Below are 18,534 nucleotides of genomic sequence, written 5' to 3' on the forward strand. Positions count from 1 at the left end.
GAGATCGCATGTGTTGTGACCTTACCGGTGGCCATCCGGGGCTCAGGGAGGGTCGGCAGCGCTGCTGTGAGATGCTGGGATGCAGGATGCTCTGCAGCTCCATACCTAGGCAGTAAAACACTGCAGGGATGCAGAATGCACTGCAGCTCCATAGCTCCGCAGCAAAACACTGCATGGATGCCAAGGTGCAGGACGCTTTGTGGCTCCTTTCCTAGGCAGCACTTCAGTGTAAAGCACTGCATGGAAGGCAGAATATTTTTATCATTTTTAAAGCATCACCCTGGGAATTTCAGGTATTGTGCTGAGGCATGATGGCTTGTCTCCATGCACACCGGTAAGGGCGTCACTCGGTTGCAAAACCCATCTTGCTTGGGATTGGGGTTTACCAACAGCTTTCCTTGTGGCACCCCAGTGTTGCTGTCCCAGCAACAGCCCATTGAGGGCTGGGCTGGGTCTCAAAGCACGACCGCAGGTTCATGAAGGCATTCCAACCCATACTTGCTTCTTGGGATGCATCAAGGGTGCAGAAACCTGGTGGGCTCATCATGCCAATGCTCCCAGGAGGGTGGGTGCTATAGGGTGGGTCCTATAGGATGGGTGCGATTGGGTGATGGGGAGGACACAAGCCCATAGCCATCATTGCTACCAAGTACAGCAGTTCTCAAAATTTGCAGTAAGTCCATCAATCCTGGTTAATTTAGGGCTCTGACAGGCCGCCCTGGGTCTGGCGGCAGTGGTGCCAGCTGCTCCCGTGCAAAGTCCACTGCCTTGCTCCCCATCTGCCTTGCCAGGGTTTGTAGGAGGTGCTGGACTTTGTACCCACGCAGCAAGTCACAGCCCTTGTTTAAGTCAGCTGCCCCCTCTGCCTCAATTTAAGGCATTGACATCCCTCCACTAGTGTATTTAGTAGAAGATGCTGTGCAGAGGAGGTGCTACAAAGCATCTTCAAACATCAACAAAGCCACTTTTGTTAAAAATGATATTTTTTTTTGTTAACCTGCCGCTTTGTTAGAGAAGGGGATTTGATTTTTTTATATATATATTTTTTTATATATATATATTTTTATATATATATATATAAGGCTCATTGTGGAAAAACTTCACTTTTCACAGATCAGCAGGCAAATCCATCAGGGGCCGCTGCAAGCGGGGCCGGCTGCTCGGCCACCTCTGTAGGTACACAAAACCCGTTTGAACGCCTGCGAAAGGTTACGGCGGCGCTTTTCAAGCTTTTTCACAGGCGTTCAAACGGGCTTTGTGTAATTACACGAAGATGGTGGCCATCAGCATCTTGTCAGGGACGGGCAGATGGCGTTCACCTGCTCTGGACCAACTTCTTTTGCCCTTTGCCTTTGGTGTCGGGGAATAATACCAGGGCAGCTGCTAGCAGTAAAATAGGCTTAAGCAAATGGGATATTTTGGCATTCAAGTGCATGACAAGAATGGGAGTATTTGCATTAATTCCCTCCTCTCTTTCCCCGCGGCGAGAGAGGATGGAGAAAACCGGGATTTTTTCCTGCGGGGTGGAGACGGGTCCTGTTGTTTTGCGGCTGGACTGGGGGTGGGAAGTGCTGGGTGCCATGCCGGTGTGTCCGTGCTCCATCCCACAGCATCCCAGTGCCTGAACAGTGAAATGGAGATTTTTCTGGGGAGGTCATGGTGTTCCCCACTGTACGGCAAAGGCAGGTGCCAGTGGGGGGGTGTCTCACCCCCTTCCCTGGGTCTGGATGATGGTTAGGTACTGGGCATCACTGGCTCCCCGTGCAGACTCACAGCTTATTTTGTATTATTTTTGATTGCAAACAGCATGTAATGAGATCGGCTAGCTGAAATACAAAGTGACCAGAAAAAAAAAAAAAAATGGAAAAAAAAATATTACAAATCTATGCCCATCTTTAATGGGGAAATCGCTGCCAGGCGCTTGGTGCCTTCAGGGTGTTCTGCGGTGCGCCGGCTAGCCGATGGGATTGGCAATATCCTCGTTAGTTGTTAGTAAATCCTTTGGACAAGTTACGACTATGTGTTTTCAAATGCACGTGGTGCAATGGTGCGGTGTTTTTCTAAAGCCACGGATTATATCTTTTTTTCCTCTTCTAAATTAGATTAACAATTTAAACCTAGCTTTCCTCATAACCCCTTCCAAAATTTCCTTGGCAATTTCTGTCTGGAGGAAGGCAGAGGAGTGGTGGATCTGTACAGGCACAGGGAAGCAGAAGTCTGGCTGCCAACACCAGCAGCCTCTCTTGCACCTCATCGCCAAATTAGTACTGTTTTTTCGAGAGGGAGGCAGTATTTTTCTTTAATCTGAGCTTTTCAAAGGCCGGTAAAGGAGAGGACTTGCTTTCAGCTGCGGTGCTTAAGGCAAGGACAGAAGGCGAGCCGGTGCACGTGCCGACAAGCACCCAGCCATGCAACCCCACGTAATTATACCCCGACAGCAGCAGCGCAAAGCGAGGGGCAGCACGGGGAGTAAGCTCCCATCTGCTTTAACTATCACAACTTTGCCTAAAACTCCAGCAAATGACCTCTCCTGGCAGCTTTGCTTGCGGGGGCTATTTCCCTTTGGGTTCTAAAAAGAGTAATGTATTTTAAAATCTGAAATTAACCACTACGCTTTGCATAAAGCTTGTGTAGGTGCATCAGGAGCAAATCCAGGGGGAACCGCCAAGTGTCCGGTACAGGAGAAAATACAGGTCGGCAGTGCAAGGAGCTGGGTGGCCCTAGGTAGAGCTGAGCATCCTGCGCTGATAGATGAGCGGTAGATTAATAGTCCTAAGCAATTGCATGATCTAATGAAAATTTTATATAATTATTTTATATAACTTTTTTGGCAGGTGGACCCTGAAATGGATGGTATTGATTGCTGGAAAAGAGCCTGGCCTGTCTGTTGCTGGAATTATTAGAGGAGAATTGATAGTAATTAATACCTGTGTATTTACAGCATTTTCCAGGCTGCTAATTGCACGGGACCCATTTGAGCTATTTGGCAGCGGGGAGGGTTCGTACACTGGTTTTGAGGTGTGGGCTTGGACATGGGTCTTGTGCTGGGGAAGATGCCAGCAGTGGGAGAGATGGGACTTGCGGCTTCACCTTCTCTCTGGGCTGGGGATGGGGGGACTCAGGGATGCCTGTGGCAAAGCATCCCTAAACACCAGGGATGATGGGGCGCAGCCGACCACGCGGTGTGAAGCACCACAGCATGTCTCTGCAAAGCCCTTCCTGCGTCAGGGGAAGCACTACCAGCAAGCCTGGCTTAACTTCCCAGAAGTTTCCCTTTGTAAAACTTTCTGTACACACGCGCGTGCAAAATCGAGCCTAATTGCATTTAGTCTGGTTTACACCTCCCATCCTTATCCCACCCCACCCCCCGCCCTTTAATTCAGTTGCTGTGAAATTTTTGCAGCCCTGCCAAGTTATTTCCTTGGGATATATTTAGAGAAAGCCAGCTCAGCAGAGCGCGCTGGGTGTTTGCGTAAGGATGTTTGTAAATGTTAGCAGGAACGCTGTCGGGCTGGTGGAGCAGATGTCCACGAGATGCTACCAAGAGCCTTATTTACAAACTTGTAAATGACTGAAGGGGTTTCCTTCCCGGGGATAAGGGGGACGCGGATTTAAGAGATTAAAATCCTATTGTTTCGTGGCTGGAGCTGCTGTCTCAGATTATCCTTTACAAGGGCGGGGGGAAAATGCCCTGTATTAGCTTGAAACACCATTCAACTGTTGTGCCCTTTTTTTTTTTTTTTTAATGTTTAAAGCTCAAGGAAAATATAGGGCTGGGGATTGTTTCTTTCTTTTCAAAGGAGGAGAAGAAAAGTGGCTGAGCATGGCTGTTCCCGGCCGGGTGTACGCTGGGGCTTTGTGTGCTGGGGCTTCCCGTGCCGGGCGGCTCGCCGGTGGTGTGTTTAAAATCAGCACAAAAAACTTGTGCTATCATAGAAGTATAATTAATCTGAACTTGTATGCACAGCATGTGCCCCACGGGAGCACGGTGATGGTGTTTGGGTGGCTCGGTGATACTGCTACAGGCCCATTTAACGTGGGGTGCGTTTTTTTTATACCTTCCTTTTGTCGATAAACAAAGCTTCATCCCGGTCTCCTTTTACCTTATCTTACCCCAAGATAAGCTAAAACCGGTTTGTTTTGTCTCCTGGAGCATCCAGCCAAGTGGCTTGCACCAGAGGAAGCAGGACGGTCTCGGGCGTACCCGGGCTGGGGTGCACAGCCCCACCACCACCCCGAGCCCACCCGAGGGGCTCTGTGAGCACTGTGGGTTTGCAGTGGATGCCCATGGCTGGTACGTGGGCTGGCAGTCACACTCACATGAGCTACAGCAGGCTGGTGTTTTATTTATTTTCATGCACGTTGATGGAACACAGATGCTGGCATCGACCCGTGGAGGGGACTGATGTAGGAGAGCATCTGAGGGCTGGGTCCAGAGGAAGCGGTCGGCGTGCCATCCTCCTTGGTGTTAATCGGGTTACTGCGAGGTGTGGGAGGGTTCTATTATTAAATTTAAAACCTGGCTATGTAAGATGAAGGCAGCTTTAACAAGATGAAAAAGCTTAACTGGAGTCCAATTAAATTCCGTATTACCTGTTTACGCAGCCTGCTTAAGTCCTGACCCACACGCTGATTTTTTCCTTAGGCTCTAAAGCCTGTGCTCTAGGCAAAAAAATAAAATCAAAGGAAACAGACAGATAACAGATCACCTACATGTCCCAAGCATCCCCGCACGCTCCTACCGGAGGCAGCTGCCCTCGAGTGCCTTGTGCCGCTTCTGCTGTGTCTGCAAGGTGTGAGATGCAGCCAAAATCTCCTGGTCCACTCTTCTTGAGAGGTGAGCAAGGGCAAAACCATCTTGAGCCAAAAAGCAAATGTCCAGCCATCCTTAGTTTGGTTTTAGGTCTGTGCCGTGAAGGTAATTTTGCCCCCCACCCCCCCATCTCGCTGCTGGGTTGGTGGAGGCTGGGGCTGGCAGAGTGGCCGGTGCTGGTGGTGCTTCCCACCAAAGGAGCATCCTCTCTGCTGCCTGCCAGCGCTCTGCACCACTGTTTGGAGGTTATTTTTATTTCTAAAAAAACCCCAACGTTTAGTGAAAGCTGCTGAGCAGCTGCCTGTGCAACCCAAAGCTGCTTGCCCGGAGCGTGCGGTGGGGACACGGGCTTGCATTTAACAGCAGAGTAAACACTGCCGATGGGAACCTGGTTTTCGTAGTTAATAGAAACCATCGCTTCTGTTGGTGAGGCAATGACGGGTTTGGGCGGGTGGCGAGCTGGGGCTGGGCTGATGCCCTGCCACCCCGCAGGGTATCACCTTACTGGGAGCCTAACAGGGCGGGGTGCAGCACCGTAGCCCACCTTGGGGATGCTCCTGGAGGCAGCTCAGGCTTGCCCAGCAATGGGGATGAGGAAGAAGAATCCCGTTGCAGCATCCCAAGGGCTGTCATGCAGCAGTGCATCCAGAAAGCTCCCCAGCTTCCCAAACCTTCCCTTGTTGGGTGCTGCCTCTTATTATCGGGGGTACCCCGGTGCTGGGAGCAGTTTCAGCCCACCAGCTGTGCGTTGGCAGCCCTGGTTTTTAAACTCAGCCCCCAAAACCCTCTTGGCCTCGATGGTGCCTCACGGCTCCACTCGGGTCGAGCCTGCCACAGGGCGGGGGGCAGGAAGCAGCTCGCCGCACCCTGTGCTCAGCAAACCTGCACGCCTAGCAAAGACCTAAACTCTGCGTTAAAGAAAGTAAATAAATAAAAGCCCCGGTCCGCAGCTCCTCCCAGGGTTGTGGGACGAGCAGGGATGAGTTGTGTTCCCGGCTCAGCCAGCCTGGAACAAGTGGCACCAAAATGCTGGTGGAGTGGCTGGGGATGCCGGGGATGCTCCGGGGCAGCCGCACCGCTGCCTCTTCCCTGCCGCTCTTAAATGCAATTAATACAGTGGAATAACCTGGATTCTTCCTAAGGATTAGGTTAAGAAAACAAGATTGTTAATAGCCCTTTTACATCCTACGTAGAATTTAGCTGAAAAAACTAACTGGTTTGGCAGTGCAGCCAAACAGCGCGTCTTCTCTTTTTCTTTTTTTTGCCCTGTTTTTCCCCCATAACCTGATGCCAGCGGTCCTGCGCAAGCAGGCTTCTACTGATAATTCAAGTGCCCAGCCCCTGGCTGTGCTGTTTTGTCCGATTTCCATTGCCTCCTGACCTCCATCCTTCTTTATTTGCAAAGCTATACTCGCAGGCAGCAGTAATAAATCAATTAATGACTCTGATGAATCGTTTAATGGCTGACAAAATAACACTACAGTCAACAGCTTGGATCTCTACAGCAGTACCAGAAGACGCTGGTTGACTCAGGGTAGGGAGACGAAACAGAGACTGTTAGCTCAATTAGTGCAATTAGTGTGCGATTTAAAGGCTTAGACGGCATCTGCTGGCGTACCGAGCCGGTGTGTTAACTGAGAGCTTCGGTTTGGAAGCGAAATGCAGCAATCCAGATTGTCATTGCTCCGCTGGCTTCCACCAAAAAGGGGGAAAAAATCCAACATATGTGGGAAATTTTTTTTTTTTACATACATATATATATATATATATATATATATATATAATGTGTGTGTGTGTATGTATAGCTATATATGTGTGCCCCAGGAACACATGTATATTTATTTCCAGCATGGAGCAAATTTACCATCTAATAAAAGGCAAACGAGCTGGCATGCCGGCTGTGCCAGAGCTGTCCTTGCTCATCTCTGGCAGTGGTCTCTGGCGTGCTTTGGTGGAAGGAAATTTGGGACAGTGCATGCCAACAGGGGCCTTCGTGTGGCGGGACGTGCTTTTGGTTCAGCACCAGCTTGGACGTGGTGGCACGGCGGGCTTCGTGCTCCTGCACCACTGCCCATCCGAAGCTGGCTGCTGTGGCACCTCCACCTTGCCTCTGCCTGTGCTGGGCGGGTTGGGGGCTTTTAGATATTCCAGTGAAAGGGGCTTGGCAGGCAAACTGCAGCCGAAATCTCCCGAGTCCCTTAAAAGAGTTTCTGAGCCAAAATAGTAAAAATAAGCCAGGTGGGGGGAGCTCGGAGGGCAAAAAACCTCCTGGTTTACTGGGAGCGGGTGCTGGAAAGCCCTTGGGGTTTACGTGAGGACCCTTAAAGTCTGGAAAAATTGTTTCTGCTGTCTTTTTCTCCCCCTTTTTCTTCCTTTCCTTTTGTGCCATATCCCAAGGGTTTTGCAGAGCTGCTGCAGCTGCAGCTGTGCTCCCATCGCTTCAGCAGGGCTAAAGGTGCCTCGGTGTTTACCTTAGCAGCGGTGATGGGGAGGGGAATAAAAAAGAAATAAAATGTCACTTCGCAGCCTTGTAAATCATTCATCAAGGGCTGACCAATTTGGCTCCCATCCTACAATGTGCTCAGGGCACTTGCGGGTTTTTAATTACCGAGTTCTGCCAAGCGCCACATGTGTGAGGAACTTTAAATCCCTGTTTACGCCGCGAAGGCATAGGTGAGGTTTCGGGGTGTTTAACGCGGAAAAATACTCTGCGGTTTTGTGGAAAAATGGGCATTTGCTTCAAGATTTTCTTTGGCTGCTTTGCCCTTTTCCCTCTGCTCCCAGTTGCAGAGGGAGGGAGGAAGGCAGCGCACTTTCCCCCTGGATCCCCAAATAACGTGTCCGTCCGCGCTTTCCACCACTTTGGGATCCATTTCGCTTTGGGAGATTCCTCCAGCAAAGGATTATGGTGTGCTGGAAATCTCTTGAAACCATAAAATATCACCTTGGCAGCTTTATTGCAGTGCTCGCCGCCTTGGGAGAGAAGCATTTTGCGTGATAGAGGGTTTAATAAAGGAAATTCCAAATGGGCTCGCTGCAGTTTGGGGCTCGGTCTTATATATTTTTGCATTAAGAGCCGTCATCTGCTTTGCAGAGAAACTGCAATATGTTCATGGCCTTGGATTAAGATTTGGTTTTACTTTTATAGCTGACCCACTTGGGGGGATGGAGGGAGGGGGAGAACTGGGTTCACTCCCTCTCCCGTCTATTTTTGCTGCCGTCTGATGTATAAAAAGAGCCTGGAATGGGCAGGGTTATTTTTCCTGCCAGGACTTTTTTTTATTAACTGTAAAAACACTCAGATCTGGCCGTTGATGTGGGGAAGGCTGCTCGGGATGCCTTGTTCAGGGGCATGGGGGGAACGTAGCGTGGGCTGTGCCTGGGGGCGCAGGACCCCGTAGCCGTGGGGGGGACCCCAGTTACTTGGCAAAGGGGGTCTCTTTTGGGGGAACCAGCCTGCGCTGTTGTCTCTGACACTTGTGGCTCAGAGGTGCTGGGGTAGGAAGAGCTCATCTGGCGTGGTCCTGGCCTTCATCCCGCATCCTGCACACCGGCTCCTACTGGAGGGAGATGGAGGGGGCACAAGGTATGGCCCCCAGGAGGGCACAGGGCAGCAGTTAGCCTCATGCTTTCCGGCCTCTGCAAGGCTTTCTGGTCCAGAATAGAACCATAGAATCATTTTGGTTGGAACACCTTTTAAGATCATCAAGTCCAACCATTAACCCAGGACCGCCAAGTGCATCACTGAACTGTGTCCCTAAGCACCAAATAGATTCCCAACCAAACATGGGGATCCCACCTTGGCAATAACAGTCCTTAATAACAATCCTTCATTTTCTGGGCTGCCTCAGGTCCTGACAGCCCAGCTTCCTCGCTCTGCTCACATCTTGTGGCTGTCGGTGCATCGGATGCGGTCGGGGGCCAGGGTTGGCTTGGTTGCTGTTGGGATACGGGGTTTGGTGGGGTCAGGGTGCTCTAAGCTCTGGGATAAAACCAAGGCTGAACAGGCTCACGTGTACCCGTCATCTGCTCATGAGGTTTCCTCAGTGGAAATTTTTTCCACCCATTTTTTTTCATGGTGGGCGATTTTCCTCGGCTCTGCCATGTGGTTTTAGGTGGGTAAGTCCATTGCAAAAATTTGCGGAGGGACTAGTTCAGTGATCTAGATCCAGTTTGTGTCATTGAGGCTGCCTTGTATCTGCCCTGGGAATGGGGCTGCGTTTGGTGATGGGTAAACAAGAGTGCACTTAGCGGCACAGGTACCGCCCCAGCCCAGCAGGGATGGGTTGCCAGCAGTGGTCTTCAGGGAAAGATCTTTTTCTTACATTTTCCTTCTGGGTAGGACCTTCCATCACGCTGGTGCTTTCCCAGCACCGCCAGCACCGCAGCACGGCAGGGGAGTAAATACAAAATAGAGATGATGAGCAGGGCCAAGCAAGGTGTCTGGGTACCCCAAGTCCGCCCCGTCCCTCCTCTTCAGGGCTGAAGCCACTCGGGTGGCTCGTCCTGGGGAGAGCCGAGGGGGAGAGTGACCCCGCAGATCGCACGCAATGGATGTGGAAATCCATAATAAAGCCTTGGCATCCTGTTGGGGTCAGGGAAGCCTGTTTTTTGGAGGACAGAAGTGAACTAGCAAGTTTGCAGGGGGAGGTGGGGTAAGAGGAGCATTTAAGAAGCCTCAAAACAGCTTCTGCCTGAAGTGACACGTTGGATGAGGCTTCTCGCTGGATTAACAAGACCAAATGCCTGGGTAAATGAATAAATAAGCCCCAGAATTATCCCTGGGTTTTGTGCGGCCATCTTCTCTGTGGGTGAATCGCAGAGGCACCAGCCCCTCCAGCTGCGAGCATCCTCTGCTTGTTCCCCCCTGGGGGGGAAGATGCTCAGGGCACGGGGAGCAAAGCTGGGGGCTCTGGAGGTAGCGGGCAAACTGACTCAGTGTGGTGTGGCAGGAGAGACGGCTTTTGTAATGTGTTTTTTTTCCTAACTCCGACTCAAACCCACCATGTTTGTCCTGGTTTTGTTCCCCGCAGAGCGCAGCTGCCGCCCCAAGTCCCGTGCTTGGAAACATTCCCCCGAATGACGGGATGCCCGGGGGCCCCATCCCGCCCGGTTTCTTCCAGGTAGGCTGCCGCTCCTCCCGATGCTCGCCTCTACACCGCGCACGTGTTTGCTTACGCTCTGGGTGTCAGCACTGTCATGCCTGTGTTTTTTTTTTTTTCCAAGGAGATGCTAGGGAAGCAGCATGCCCACGTAGCTGACCTGTCTAGGAATAACTCGTGTTCTGCTGTCCTTCCACGTTTGCTTTCTATTTTTTGTGGCCTTAAAGCAAATTTCTTTCTTGCTCGAAGAGGTTACTGTGTATTTACAACCAATGGTTTTTTTCCAAAGCTGCTTGGTTTGTGTTTGGGTTGGGATTGTATTTGTTCTCCAGTCCTAACAGACGTGCATAATTGAAAACATTCTGGATTTTGATTCCTGAAACTTTTTCCCCCTCCTCTGGTTAACCGCTTGATTTTTTCCAAATGCAATCACTGAAAGCATTAACAAATGCTGGCTGCGGCTGCAGGCAGGAGCGGGCTCCAGCCAAGTCCCCAAATGCCGTGGAGGCACCTTGTAAGCAAATACCTAGTGCAGTCCCCTTGCTCCTTCCTTCTCCTGCGCTCTGACCGAGGAGGGGGTAACGTATGTTTGGAGTGACGCTGGTGGAAAGGATCTCAACAAGCGCACAGAAAAGGAGTTTTTAATACTTGAACTATCTGGGGGGGTTGGGTTTCTCTGGGATCTCTGCACGGCATGGTTTGCAGTGGCATAAGCTCTCGGTACGTTACAATATTCTATCTTGAGGAAGAAACACTTGTTCATGTAAGAAATGGGATAAGAGTTGAAAGGAATATTTGTTTTGGCAAGCTGGTTTGTTGGGTTTTTTTTGTTGGTTTTTTTTTTTTTATCTGGGCTTGTGATTTGTATATGGGAGAACTTCTCGGACAGTAGACAGGCGGACTCGATAAGGCGCTGGTGATTTATTGTGGCGATATCTGAGCCTGATATCGCCATTTGCGCGTGGATGGGAAGGGGGAAGGAGGATCCTGTCTGTTGTTGGTTTTGGGTTTTTTTTAAGAGAGATCCCATTTCCTGAACATGCTTCTGACAAAGTAAGAATATCCGATACAGATCGGGAACCCTAAAACAGGCGAATCTTGTAGCAGTGCTCGGCGGCACAGGGTGAAGCCAACAGCAGAGATGCTATCTTGCAGGTCATAGCTGCTGCCAGCAATTCGAGTGCCAAGCTGCTGCTTCCAACAAATGTGTCTCCAAAAGTCCTGATCTCGCCCCGCGGTGGAGCTGACTGTCCTTTGGGGCTCCTGCTTCACACAGAGCTGCGAGGGCTGCAAAACTGGCACGAAGTTAGGGCAAGGCTTCAAGAGTATGGGTTGGCTTTCCCTGAGAGGGGAAGGTGAGGAAGAGGAGTCACATCTCCCCAGACATGCTGTGCATGCTCCCGTCTCAACTGTTCCCGTTGACAGCCTCCAAGCTGTCCCTGCTGCTTTCCTTTCTGCCCTCCCCTACCATTTTTGCACTGAGGGTCTGATTCAGGAGCAAACAACCCATCCTAGTTCCCTACCTCTCATGCGGCTGGACCAGGAGCCGCTGGGGAGGGGGGCTCAAAAGCAGCCCAGCTTTCTTAGGACTCTTGGTGGGGAGGGTCCTAAAAACCCCAGCAGAAGTAATGGCACCAGCGCAGGTGTCGTGCGCAAGGATGCTGCCCATACCCAGCGCTGCCAGAGGGAAGGGAGGACGGGCGCTGATGCATATGGCTTACATGTGACATCTCAAGAGCCTGTCTTTCCTGAAAGCCCTTCAACATCTGGTTTCTCCTCCCAGCCCTGGGGACGGAGCGGAGAAGAAAAATCCCACCTTTTAACACAGTCTGAACATCGCCTCCATGAAAGCCTGTCTGATTTATTGCAGGTGCTGGAGCTCATTCCAGCTTCAGGAGATGCTGGAGACCAGCTTTTGCAGAGGTGGGCTGGAGGCTCGGCAGCGAGCCAGTTGCAGCCTGGGGGCAATTTCCTATCTCTGTAGGAAATTAAAGTGCTGAACTTCAGAGGGCAAAACCAAAAAGGTCACAGGAGATGCAAAGGACTTCTCCCTGACCCTTGGTGTGCTAACCCTGGGAGTGAGTGAGGTTCCTGGAGGTACCACCTTGGCCGGTGCCCTCCTCGTGCCAGGAGACCAGAAGATGGAGAGGGCTCATGGGGTTTCAGCATCTCACTCTTCTGCACCGTAGTGCAGGCACCGGGGACCTGAAAGGGATATCCCTGAGGGTGGCAGGCATGGGTAGACAGGTTTTGAGAGGGTTTAGAGAGCCTGATCCTGTCCTGGCATGGTGGGGCATCACACCGGGAGCCGAGGGGGGAGTCACTAGCAAAGCTCAGGTTGCAGAAGCCCCGTGCTGCTGCCCTGGGGGTGCATGACCCCACCCCCCCAGGCCCCACACATTCAGATGTGCACCACTGTTTGGCAAAAGGAAAAAATCATATGGATCATTCCTGGGAGCTAGTGGCTCAAAAACCCGTGGGAGTAAGCTTGGAAGAGAAGTGATGCGCCGGGAAGGGGGGAAGAGAGGAGGAGTCCAGGCTGCAGTGCCTGTCCGCCGTCTTGCAGGGAGAGTCCCTTCCCCGTGCCGGGCTCAGCAGCGGCCTTTGGGCTGGGTGCCAAGGGAAACGCAGCCTGCCGAGTCTCCCAAAACCATCCCAAATGGATGGGAAGGGAGAGGCCCTGGACACCCTTGGGTTGCCAGGGCATTGCTTGGTGCCAGCCCATGGCACGGCATCGGGCTGCGCTCCGGACAAAAGGTGGACAAAAGGTGGCTGGGTTGACGACCGACCGGCGTGGGTAGATGCTTTTATTTAAATCTCTCTCTTTGTCCCATTGAGATAAGCAAACAAACCCTCTGCTCATCCTCCTAAAGGTCATCGGAGGCGTTCCTGCTTTTGTTTTGAAAGCTGGATAGATGCCGGGGTGCAGATCCCTCAAAGGACGGGCAGGGGGGTGCCAGGGAAATGTAGGAAGGAGAATTAAAAATTGAAACCAATTAATACCACACCTTCTGAACACTAAATAAATGTGCGGGGGCGGGGCGGGGGGCAGTCAGCAGCCCCCACACTGTGGCCGTGCCTCTTCTCCCCAGTGCGAAGTCCCCGCACCGCCCCTTACCCCGCACGCTGATGAAATGGAAAGTTGACCATAAATCAATGTCGGCGGCTGCGTTAGCTATGCATCAGCGGCTCGGCGCCGAGATGCACCAAAACAAAGCGCCGGCTGCTCGGTGTTCCCACACTGCCCCCTAATGCAGACAGACCTCGGGAGCCAGGGAGGACGGGGGGCTCTGGAGCCCAGGGTCTCCCCCCCGACATCCCCTGCCCTCCCCGCCTCTCCTCCCTGCATCCTGGGGTGCATCTCTTTGGGTGAGGTCACCCACTGCAGGTGAGGATGGTAAAGCCAGGGGCAATAGGAAGGGGTCCATGTTGTCCTGCTCCCTCCTTGGATGCCACCATTTTCCCCCTGCTCAGCTGTCCTGACGTCTCGGTGGGATTTGCCACTGCTCCACGGGTGCCACCAGCTGTGGTCAACCAGCTCCGGCAAGGCGGCACGAGGACCACAAAACCAGGCTGCCTTTCCCAAAACCCTGGGGCAGAACTCGGCCTCAGCCTTGCACCAGGCAGGGTTTGAAGGAAGGTGGCTGACGAGCCGAAGGAAAGCAAAAGCAAGCATCGGAGAAAGTTTTTTTTTTTTTTTTCTGGAAGTTTAGTAGGATGCCCGAGGCTTTTGTACCGAGCGTCTGGAGCATATGGTGGGATTTGCAGTCAACTTTCTCTTGGGTGCTCCAGCCAGATGGAGGTGACTGTTCTTGGCTCCGGCTGACATGGGTTTGTTTCCTGAAGAGCTTGTGTTAAACATATTCCTTAAAACCAGGCTTCTGCAGTTGGGAGCCCCAGCTGCAGGCAAGGCAGAGCTCCTGCCCACGGCTGCCTTCCGCTGTCTGCGGGGGAACTTGGCCCGCCTTGCCTTGCATCGCTTTGCCTCGCCTCTCCTTGCCTCACCTTGCCTTGCCTCGTCTTGCCTTGCCTTGCCTCGCCTTGCCTTGCCTCGCCTTGCCTCACCTTGCCTTGCTTTGCCTTGTTTTGCCTTGCCTTGCCTTGCCTCGCCTTGCCTTGTCCTCTCTTGGGAAGGTGCAGTTGGTCCTCACCCGGCACCATGCACTGGAAGGTGACCATGGTCTTCCTCTTCGAAGGCACCTGGAGCATCTCTCCTAAAGGCTTCTTCAGAGGTCTTATTTTTTCATTGACAACTTGCAAAACTTCCCTCTCCTTCGGTAGAACTAGAGCTCCTGTCCAATAAACGCAGGCGCATCTTTAATTAATATCCATCTAATTTATTTTAGTATGTTCTAATGTCAAAACCAGTAGGTAGGGGCAGGTATTTTAAAACACTAAGGTGCCTTCCTATTGCGAACTCTTAAAATCGTTGGTGTCTTGTGGCAGCGATGCTTTGCCTCCTCGTACCATCCTGCATCGGTCTGCCGCCCCCAGAGGTGCTTGGAAATGTTTTTAAATAGAAAAACTCCCCCATTAGCTGAAAGTATGTAGCCCATAAAACATGATCCATTTGTGGTGAATTACGCTGGAAACATAAATTGACACACGCAGAGCTATGATCGCTGGTGCCATTTTCCATCTTTAATATTTTACAAGAAGTTTGAGGAGTCGAGCTCATGAAAGACAGAGTGGAAATAACCTGATCGCCTGGAAACTCCCTGTGGAAGGCAGCAGTGGCAGCAAACTTTGGTCATCTGGTGGGCCAGGTTGGACTTTTAAAGTCACCATAGTGTAGAAGGGGGGGAGAAATGAAGCAGGGAGGAGGTTGGGGCACGGAGAGCTGTTGGAAACGGTTTCCTCGAATGCCATTTTAGCTGTTTGGAGTTGTGTGTTGGGTTTTTTGTGAGGCAGCTACAGGATGGGGAAAATAACCCCCTGTGCCAGGCAGCCAGTTCTGGAAAAGAAAGAAAAAGTGAAGGAAAAAAAAGAAAACTTGAGAGATGATGGGGTTTCTCTGGTTGAGGAGAGCAGTGGTCTTGAGAAGAGAGTGAATTAACTGCAGGGCAGGTCCTGCTCGCTTGACATGGGGTGTCCGATGGAGCCCTGCGGAGGGGATGCGGCTCCAGGGCATTTGAGATGTGAAGGAAGCAGGACTGCGTGTGTTCAGCTTCCTCCTTTAACATCACTAGTTAATAACTGCTAAATACACGTTTTTTAAGAAAAAAGGGTTGTTCTATTGGTTGGAGCCCACATGTCATCTCTGCAAAACACTTGTCTCGACCGCCGTGATCCATCGGGATCATCTGCCACTTCCTCTGCAGCGAGGGAAACCTAGGCAAAAAAGCAACCGATCGGGCAGGCGTTCCCAGCCAAACGTGGGTCCCGGCCCTGAAACATCTGCAAGTATTTATGGAGATAACAATATCCAGAGGGTCTGCCTTTCTGATGGAGCAGAGCAGCCGTGCTGGGAGGGGGCCGCAGCGCTTGCAGCCCGGAGCAAGCTTTTCAGATGCTGCTGCTCGTTGCTGTTTTGAAAAAGCAAGAAAAGAAGGAGAAAAAGAAAAAGAAAAAAAGTCCCTGTCGGCTCTTCCCTGCCTGCCGAGACATTTGCATGAGCTGGGTGTCTGCAGTCACGTTATCCAGAAGTCTCCACAAGTCTCCACCGGGAGCGGTACCACATGGGATAATGCAGCGGCAAGGATGCAGCGGTGCCGAGCCTGGAGCATCCCAGGGAGCAGCCTTGGGGCGACAGGGCAGGACCACGCAGCAGGGGAAGGATTCAGCGGCACAAACAACTGATGCTCTCCACATCCAGTTGCTGCGGGGGATTTTTCTCTGGTGAAGATGCTGCGGTGTCTTACAGATGCTTTTTCTACAGCTACCAACGGCTACCTGCTCTGAAGCTCTGAATGCAGACCCAGAGCATCACCTCCAGGTCCAGCTGGGGTGCCTGTAGGTGGCCACATCCCCCATACATTTGATACCTGTTAACTCCACACCTTCACATGCCAGGGGAATGTGAGAGGGAGGATGTCAGGGGTTTAACCAGGGCTTTGGTAATTTCAGGTGGGGTTCTGCATGCCTGCCCAGTATGTGGATAACAGTGACCTCCCCCTCGCAGCGCAGCAAGGCAGGCGATGTGCAGGACCTGTTGACCCTTGCATTGATGGCACTTGAGGGTTGGCCTCTGCAACTCCTGGATTTTCCCTTCTGCTGGGTTTCCTCACTCGTTCACCTCTGCCCATCTTGCCTATCCCAAATCCTGCAGCTGTGATGCGTAGGAAGGGCTTTGGTGGTGGCCAGCCCTCGTTGGGAGATGCTGTCCTCCATGAACCCATGGTGGGACGTGGCCACTGCTCCCGGTGTGCTTTGCGTCGTGCAGAGTTAGCTGCCGCAGAAGCGAAAATAAGTCAAGATTCTTGCAGAGGTCTTCTGCTAAAGGAGGTTGATGCTACAACTGGAACCAGAGAGGTTTGTCTTCTCCACTTTGGTGGATGGAGGTGGATGGAGAAGACAGTTTTGTTGGCACCGGAGGGTTGTCCTGAGCTGTTGTACCTTCTTCCAGCCCATGTTCGCCAGGCAGCAGGGGCAGGGGCTGGTTGCCTTCGGCTCCTGGAGGATAAATAGTGGTGTAAATGCTGGGACTGCATTTCCCGGGTGCAGCATGGCTGGAGCAGAGAGGCTGGCAGGAGGCTGTTGGTTTAAATCTGCTTGGCTGCGTCTTGCTGCCGAACCGTTCAAATAAATTAACAACAAAAAAAAAAAAAAAAAAAAAAAGAGGGAAAAAACCCACCCTCTTACTTTATTTACATTGCACTCAAGTTTCTGCCGTACAAAAGATTTGCAGGTGCAAATATGTCCTGCCTTCATTAACTTCCCCTCCCTTTTTAATTTATGTGATTTCAATTTTCCTTCCCTGTACTGTTAATTAGGGGACCCTCTAATCAGTACCATTATCACAGTGGTATTCATGTTTAGGAAAGCTGCTAAACAAATGCTTGCAAAATTGCTAAATGGCTAATTAATGTCTGTTAATTAAGAAAATTGCTCATGGTAACAAACCATGCCATTGCTGGCAGCAGCTAGAAGGCGAACACTTGTTGAAATTAGTAACGAGGCAGGTAGAGAACATCTGCTCCGGCGCCGGTCCTGGAGCCTGCCGTCGCTTCCCATCACCTCCTGACAAAGCTCGTTTGCTTTCTCTACCAATTACACCTCCTTTGACTCAAAAAATACTTTTTTTTTTTTCTTTTCCCTTTCGTTAACACGCACCAGTATATTCTTGCACCAAGCTCGCGGTTTTTCCAAGCAAATTTTCATTTTGGGCTTTTAAGGGAAATTTAAAAAAAAAAAAAGAAAAAAAAAAAGAAAAAAAGTGGGCGTTCAAGCCCAAAATGTCAGCGGCTGCTACACTGCAGCCTTAAACCTGCACCGACTAATCTCTCCTTTTTTCCCCTAGACATCCTTTCTTTGCTCGCAAGCCATTTTACTCGCATCCTTAGGGAATCCACCTCGAGGAAGGATGTTGCATCCATACGGTCTGGCGATGCAGCCCGGGTTGTGCTGGCCAAATGCTGCCCAGGCGCGAGCCGGGACGTGCTCCTTGTCCTCTGCGCTCGCTCCAGCACCTCCAGTGAACCACAGTCAAAAAATAAAACAAACCACAAACCCCGGAGGTGTTCGCAACCTTTGTGATGGGAGAGGAAAAAATGATATTTTTTTTTGGGTTTGGGGGTGTTTTTTGTATTTCCCCCAACCTTTCTGGTCCTCTCCTGCATATTTTTTCTTCCTCATTGCACGACCTTGCAAAGTGTTTCCCTGTGTGTTTATCATTGCAGACTTGGTTGAACTACCGGACCGTTTACTGTCAATGTGGCTGCTGTATTTTGACAGATGTTCTGATTTTTAATTTTTAAATTTTTTTTTTGCATATATCATTATTCATTGTTCAGCTACAAATTAATAGAAATTCAATTAAAAAGAGAAAAAAAAAAAAGGAAAAAAATAAAAATGGGATAAGTGACTCCCGGACAAAACAGGTCCACCCGTCAATCCTTTTTTTAGCTCTTTCTGCGCTTTCATGTGCTAATCTATAACCTCCTTCTACTGTCTGACCTCACAGGGACCGCCTGGGTCACAGCCCTCGCCACACGCACAGCCTCCACCCCACAATCCTAACAGCATGATGGGACCCCACAGTCAGGTAAAGACACTAGTGATGGGTAGGGCTGTGAACCGGGACGTGCGCTCGATTTGCCTTTTTTTTTTTTTTTTTTTTTTTTTTTTCCCCCCCTCTATAAGCATGCTGGGCAGCGGGTACCCGCTTCCCCGGGGAGCATCCCCCCGGGCACCCCAGCTCCAAAGCAAAATGGTGGTTTTTTCCCTTTTTTTTTTTCTTTTTTTTCTTTTTTTTCTTTTTTTTTTTTTTTTTTTTGGATGTTGGAAGTTGTCAATGGACTGAGAAGTCAATCATGGGTATCAGACTGTTTTACCTTCCCAAGGTAGCCTCAGAAATTTAACTTGATGTGGGTTTTTAAGCTTCTGTTAGTAGCAGCAATTGTGGAAGAAAAAGTAACTTTAAGTCTTTCTTCTTTTTTTTTTTTCAGTACTTAGCATTGG

General features: G+C 50.8%; 1 protein-coding gene across 3 annotated transcripts in view; it reads left to right on the plus strand.

The window, feature by feature from the left end:
* The window catches only part of SSBP3 (single stranded DNA binding protein 3), a 55,858-nt gene that overhangs the window by 26,962 nt on the left and 10,362 nt on the right, over positions 1-18,534 (plus strand). For 2 of the 3 annotated variants that reach the window (XM_080406218.1, XM_080406220.1), the window contains exons 5-6: positions 9,847-9,936; positions 18,038-18,118. In XM_080406218.1, the coding sequence (XP_080262344.1) occupies positions 9,847-9,936; positions 18,038-18,118 (171 nt within the window). The remainder of the gene's footprint in view (positions 1-9,846; positions 9,937-18,037; positions 18,119-18,534) is intronic. The other variant, XM_080406219.1, reaches the window with a different exon arrangement.

The sequence above is a fragment of the Falco punctatus genome (genome assembly GCF_963210335.1).
Source record: "Falco punctatus genome assembly, chromosome: 11".
NCBI classification, from domain to species: Eukaryota; Metazoa; Chordata; class Aves; order Falconiformes; family Falconidae; genus Falco; species Falco punctatus.